Raw genomic sequence first — 7,151 nt, 5'->3', positions numbered from 1 at the left:
TCACGCAATAAATTCTTTGCATTTTTACTAAAATACAAGGTGTTACATAATTCACCCTTAAATTAATTATTTTATTCCCACGCGATCTATTATACTACTCCCTCTTGTCCCACATATCATATAATTAGTAGATAATTAAGAATGTATTAGTGAAAATAATTATCTTATAATATAAATAATTGTAAATTAAGATTAATATAACTAATTAGTTTAATTAAAATTAAAAAAAATTTAAAAATTTAAAATGAGATTAAATTTTGTAATCATTTTCTAAAAAAGGAAAGTGACATGGAATGTGGGACGGACAGAAACGGCAACGTGGACATGGTACGTGGGACGATGGAGTATATTATATAGTATCTAGTTTGTTCACCTAATTTATTTTCAGGCGGCACGATTGCCCATAAATATTATAAAAAAATATAATATACATTCAGTTAATCTTACGGGACAGTATTTTCAGGTCACCATGTGTGACAAGTGACTTGAGGCGTCGGGACCCATGACTTCACGGTCACAAGTCCAATCCCTACAGCAACAGACCATCATTTACGGAACAGTATTTACTTACTTTTGGATAATGTTTTGATTGACAGCGGTTACTATGACATCGGGTGCTAACAAATAGTACACAGTATTACTAAAGACAATGTATTATATATATATATATTATATGTTAAAATAATATAAATATAATACATGAACTAAAAATATTACTAATTTCCTATTAATTTTATCATTGAATTAGTTTATCATATCATTATATAATTCATTAGAATAATACATGTATGTATTATATTACGTATCCCATAAGAATAAACAACTACACATTTTTATTTCACAAAATATACAAAACATATATTATTTGAACAAATTATGTGTATTATATATATATATATATATTTCATATTTACTGATTGAAAAAATTAACACCGTATTGAGTTTTTCCCCGAATAACACAATAACTCATCTCATTTTTAGTTTTTATTATCTATTGGCGAATAACACAAAAGAGTATTTGCGGATTAATGTCATTTGCAATGGGAGTATGTGTAGGAGACACATCAACAAAAAAAAATATAAAAAGAAAATAAAAATAATATTTTTGGGAATATTTCTGCAAACGTCTTTTGTTTATTTTTATTTTTATATTATATAAAATAATATTTTTTACACAATAATATATATATATTGATATATTTTTCTTAAAATTTTAATTTTAAAATTAAATTATTTTAATATAAATATAAATAGCTGTTTATTTTTTGTTGAATCGAAACAAAAGAGAATGTGATGTGAAAAAAATGAATGAAAATATATTTTGATCATTGTAGACTCTTTTGACGTATTTAAAACATGTCCGTACAATTTTTGGTCATCATCACTGGTTTTATTTTTTTTTCCGCACACATCTATAAATACTTAATGCATAATATCTTTGAAATTAAATAAGAAAATACTAATAAAAATATTGACTTGGCCGCTCAAAGAATAAGTTTGATGAGCTGAATCACTAAACTATTCTCTCTGTATGTGTGTTTTTGTCATTGGCAGTGAAGGCCATCTCCGACCCGCCTCGCTAATGACGCTGGGTTGATTTATTTGGCGTCAATTGAAATCGACCCCAAATCTTGCGCCAGTTTTAGACTTTGCTACAGTGCAACATGAAGTTAAAAAACGGCATTGTTTAATTATTAATTTTTTCTAATTTTTTAAAATTTTAAAATTATAAATTTAATTTTTATTTTTTAAAATTTTATTTTAAATTATAAGAATAAAAATTTGTTTAAAATAATAAAAAAAATTAAATATTCGAAGAATAATAATGAAAAATAGAATTACGATTGAAGTAAAATTACTATAGCAACTGTATATTTAGAGTTAAAATTAGAGACGGCCTAAACTGTATATATTAAGTGGCGTGACATCCCAAGTCGAGGGCTTCAACTTGGGTTCGATCCCGGATAATTCCGTGTGCTGTATCTATATATATATATATATATATCGAGCAATACATCCAACATGCATGCCAAGAACTTCCCGACCAAACATAGTATAAGCAAACTAGATCGATCAACGAATTCTACTACAAATTAAGTCATTACTTCATCGACCCTCTAGATGTGACACAAATTTCTACCAATCATGTCTCCGATCAGACAAACATTGGAACAAACAGGAAAACACCTTTAGAAGAAAAACATGGTAGATGATCCATGTTGAGAACTAAGATAGAGAGAGAGAAATCCCTACGTCCTAATACAAAGTACCATTTTTATTATTTTCGGTTGTCCCATTCAAAAGTATCTCTTTTATTTTCTTTTAGTAAAATTAATCATACACTAATACCAAAATACACAAAAATATCCAAATCTGTTGGCACACTTCTGCTGATCAATAAAATACTATTATTTTTTAATCCCTACAAAATTCCAAATAACCCATTTCAAAAAGGGGACAGAGGGAGGAGTAATATATACACACAATACAAAACAACTATGGATCCAACCTCGATCGATCAAGTGCACATATATTTAGAAACAAAACTAAAAGTAAGTTCATCGAAAATTTTCAAAACACTATATGCACGGCTACTCGATCAAAGCTTAAACTTAAAAAAGGCTTCGTGATAATATCGATTCTTAGCTTTAATCATGGACATTATTATAGCTTTTCGCCAATAAGTAGAAGCTTCTCACCGGTGAAGATTACCTTAATAACCAACACAAACAAATGAAGCTGCCAAAGAGCACCAAATGCATGCAAGCTGGGACAAAGTGCCGAGGAAGAAGGAAGGATCTCCGGGCATCCTGTGTAATCACAGAAAGAACAAAAAAAACCAAATATGCACGCTCCCTACGCAGGAATTATCCTGTTCAGGTTCAAAGGGACTTTCTCAGCCTGCCGATCCGCTGCTGAGCAGATGCAGACACCCCCGGTGCAAATTCTCATTAATCAACGGATTCAGGAAAATTTTACTCGAGAAAAAACCACACTACAATATATATATATATATATATATAACAAAGGTTTTCATGATTCATCGATCCATTCAAGTCCACCACAACCACATAAACATGTTTCTCTAAATTAGAAGTTCGACACATTGGAAGATATTTATTTCTTACTCACCTATTGCTCGCAGGAGAGGCTTCGAATGTAGCATACTGCAGGTGGTTCCAAGCCATGTCGTAAAGTCACCTCATAGATACGCCTGCATAGATGAGATGAATTGAATTCCATAAATTACGACTCAGAATTTACACAAAAGACTCCAGATTGATTGGGAGACAGTATTATTTTACTCACCTTTAGCTGTTCCTCGATTTTATATAATCCTCAGGCAGGTAGATTTCGCCTCCGACCTCACCATGCTGTTCCCCGCTGATGGTTTTCTTAGCTGCTAAAAATTCAGCACTCATAGCTTCCATACCCTGCTGCACTGCTTCCTCAGCAGTCCCGTAACCGTGTTCTTCAGCATATTTTCTTACATCCTCGGTTATCTTCATCGAACAGAACTTTGGACCGCACATGGAGCAGAAATGGGCTACTTTAGCACCATCAGATGGCAGAGTTTCATCGTGAAAGGACATGGCAGTCATTGGGTCCAACGAGAGTGCAAATTGATCCATCCACCGGAACTCGAACCGCGCCTTACTGAGCGCATCATCCCAAGCCTGTGCATGGGGGTGGCGCTTCGCCAGATCAGCAGCATGTGCGGCTATCTTGTATGATATTACGCCGGTCTTTACGTCGTCTCTGTTAGGCAAACCGAGATGTTCTTTTGGAGTCACGTAACAGAGAAGCGCAGTGCCGAGTGCCCCAATGTTGGCAGCGCCGATAGCTGAGGTGATGTGATCATATCCTGGGGCGATATCAGTTGTCAAAGGTCCGAGTGTGTAGAAAGGAGCTTCATTGCACCACTCCAGCTGTTTCTGCATGTTCTCGGGAATCTTGTGCATCGGAACATGACCTGGCCCTTCATTCATCACCTGAACACATCACACCGATTTCAATACTTACCGATAATTTAGAACAAATTTCAAATCAACTACAGTTTGTAGCAAATTGATTCGCTTCCCAAAACCTTTTTTCTCAATCTAAACTAATGGGAATTAGTTCTTTAAAACTTACAATAATAGCTAAAATCCATCCATTGCTAAGGTTCGCCTATGTCTTAGTTAGGATTCAATAAAAGGATAATAATCATGACAATAATAGGTATTTTTGCTTCTCTTTTTCGGGTTTACCTGCACATCTTTTTCCCAAGCTCGACGGGTCAATTCTCCTTGGGTCAAGAGTTCGGCAAACTGAGCTGTATCATTTGCATCATATATAGATCCAGGCCTCAATCCATCTCCAATGGACAGTGATACATCGTACTGGTTGCAAATATCTAAGATATCGTCCCAATGCTCATATGCAAAGTTCTCTTTGTGATAAGCCAAGCACCATTTTGCATGAATCGATCCACCACGAGAAACAATGCCAGTCATTCGCTTAGCTGTTAATGGGATGTACCGGAGCAGTACACCAGCATGGATAGTGAAGTAATCTACACCCTGCTCGGCTTGCTCGATCAATGTGTCCCTGAAAATTTCCCAACTAAGGTTCTCGGCAATGCCATTCACCTTTTCCAGGGCTTGATAGATAGGCACAGTTCCTATGGGAACAGCAGAATTTCGCAGGATCCACTCACGAGTCTCATGGATGTGATGCCCAGTGGAGAGATCCATGGCAGTGTCAGCGCCCCACATTGTCGCCCATCGAACCTTGTGGACTTCTTCCTCAATTGAGCTCACGACAATGGAGTTCCCAATGTTAGCATTTACTTTCACCAGGAAATTTCGCCCCACTATCATTGGTTCCAGCTCTAGGTGCCTCTTGTTTGAGGGTATGATTGCACGACCACGAGCAACCTCGGACCTCACAAACTCGGGGTCAAGCTTTTCCCGAGCTGCACAGAAGGCCATCTCCTCGGTAATCATTCCTTGTTTAGCATAGTACATCTGAGTATACCTAGGTCCACCCAATTTTTCTCGTTTTTCAATCCATTCCTTCCTCAATTTGGGCAACCCTGTTCATGAAAAAAGGTGAAAAATGCTATATGAGCTGAATAATATAGATAATTGTAAGCATAGAATGCAGTGTGACAGGAAGAATTCAATCAAATGCATGAAGGTTCTAAAATTGAATAGACACTATGATTGCTCGAAGACGTGCTTAGTTTGAATGATTAGGCTTCCACATTTGTAGTTTAATTGAAACAAACTAAAACATTCGAGTGACAATGGAAATATATATATCTATCTACTCTGTCTAAATTAATGTTTTGATCCCATCAAGCAATACAAGAATGCCTCGAGATAAAGTCGATTCCATCGACTATTTTGAAATATTAACATAAGCTTACCAACAAGTGGGTTGATGTTTTGCGGGCCGCTGGTATCATAGGCGTCAAAATGAGGCTCGTCTCCAGAAAGGTGAATTCGACGAAAGGGAACTCTCAGCAGATGACCTGATTGCTCGTGTACAACTTCCCTGAAACACAAACTCGACATTAAACCTTTGTGGAACAAACAAACAAACCAACAAGTGACTAACAACACAAACTTTCTGTAATCAATCATACAGCCTGAAAAAGATTCAACAAACAGCTCACATGTATTCTTTTGTGCTTTTGGGGAAGCATTCTTCAAAGGAAGGAAGTGGAAGGAAATCAGGAGCACTAGGATCAGCAGTGTGCTTCTGTTGCTTAACCCTCTCTTTGTTATCAGCCGGGGGATCGAACGTGAGAGTAGCTTTCGGGCCGGAAAAGGCAGAGGGAATCATCATACCCTTTCTTTGAATGGTAGAGACATGAGCAGTCACATCAATCCCCCGAAAGAAAGAGCTGCTCAGAAATTTCGGCAAAGTCGAATGGTTTCTGTTGTTGCAAACAGCTGAAGCCAAACTTGTTTGCAAGGAAGCCATGTCTGGAATCTGGATCGAAAATGAGACGAATAGAAGTGAAAAAATTGCAGTTCAGAAACAATCCTAATATACAAATCCAATAAGAACATGGAGAAACTACAAGACGATGTGACGAATCCAACTGCCGAGTTTGATTCGGTTTCAGAATTTGAATACATAGTAAAGTAAGCAAGTCTGTATGTGTCGTAGTAGATCGAAACAGGAATTGAAAAGCAATTACGAAAAGAAATGTTCATAGATAGGAACAGTTCATGAATTTAGAAACTATCCAACCATGGTAAAATTCAAATTTGTTCATACTCACGTAACCGCATATGCGTTTGCTAAAAGTATAAATTAATCTCAAGTCACATCACCAAATTCTGGGAAAATTCAAGAATAAAAAAGTTCTTCGAATTACTACATTCAGGCAACACCAAATCTGGAACTGGAAGAATCACATACAGAAAACCTTAAAATTACATACAGAACCACAAGCACGCAAAATCAAATAAGCACCAATTATCCAAACAAATAGCGCCCAAACTGTGAAAATCAGCTCAAGCAGATTCAAACAGAGAAGTCGGAAACGAAAAGAGAGGAGGTGAGGCACAACCTTATCAGATTTGGGTATGGGAATGGGTATGGGTGTGTTGATTCTTTCTCTCTTTAATAAAGGGGGCGATGGCTATGGCTGTGGCGAAGAACACATGTCAGCAAAAAAGTGTGAAGGAGGGTCGGCCAACAAATATCTTTTAGAGTGAGAGTGAGAGTGAGAATGAGAGAGAGAGAGAGAGAGACAAAACGACGCCAAAAAGCCACTTTCCTACTACAGCTTTTTTCAGCTGGCTCGCCATTAACACATGACCCAACGCACTTCTTCTGTTCCCGAAATATAACTATAAATTAGTCTAAACGATGACATGCTGATCTTAAGGCGAAATTATGACCGTCAGATTATGATTCAAATCTCAAGTCGGACTGCAACTGCACTAGCAGCAGCTCCAAAATTCAGAAATTATATTAAAAATATAAATTTACGCACATTAATATACTATTCAAAATATCAAATTAAACACCTATTTTTCATTTTTTATATTATATTAAAAATCAATTTTACATTCAAAACATCACATCAACACCTATTTATATCACATCATACAACTATTCAAATTCAAAATTTTTACTATTCAAATCCC

General features: G+C 36.1%; 1 protein-coding gene across 5 annotated transcripts; it reads right to left on the bottom strand.

The window, feature by feature from the left end:
- Positions 1–2,499: 2,499 nt before the first annotated feature.
- On the bottom strand, positions 2,500–6,739 carry LOC127266612 (phosphomethylpyrimidine synthase, chloroplastic). 5 transcript variants are annotated; one of them, XR_007842173.1, is made up of 7 exons: positions 6,569–6,739; positions 5,663–5,982; positions 5,414–5,541; positions 4,251–5,077; positions 3,310–3,992; positions 3,133–3,214; positions 2,500–2,915 (listed from the first exon to the last, which is right to left on the bottom strand). XR_007842173.1 is itself a non-coding variant. In XM_051296914.1 (6 exons), the coding sequence occupies exons 2-5, from the start codon at positions 5,971–5,973 to the stop codon at positions 3,312–3,314; spliced, it is 1,947 nt and encodes a 648-aa protein (XP_051152871.1). In that variant the 5' UTR covers positions 5,974–5,982; positions 6,569–6,739; the 3' UTR covers positions 2,500–3,214; positions 3,310–3,311. The 5 variants fall into 5 exon arrangements, 3 of the variants coding, with proteins under 3 accessions (XP_051152871.1, XP_051152873.1, XP_051152872.1); XR_007842172.1 differs by having other exon boundaries at positions 2,500–2,912; XM_051296914.1 differs by having other exon boundaries at positions 2,500–3,214.
- Positions 6,740–7,151: the final 412 nt, after the last annotated feature.

This window comes from Andrographis paniculata, unplaced genomic scaffold, assembly GCF_009805555.1.
Source record: "Andrographis paniculata isolate CXL003 unplaced genomic scaffold, ASM980555v1 Contig76END, whole genome shotgun sequence".
Taxonomy (NCBI): domain Eukaryota; kingdom Viridiplantae; phylum Streptophyta; class Magnoliopsida; order Lamiales; family Acanthaceae; genus Andrographis; species Andrographis paniculata.
The sequence above is the reverse complement of the archived record's forward strand: the minus strand, read 5'-3'. Positions and strand labels throughout refer to the sequence as shown.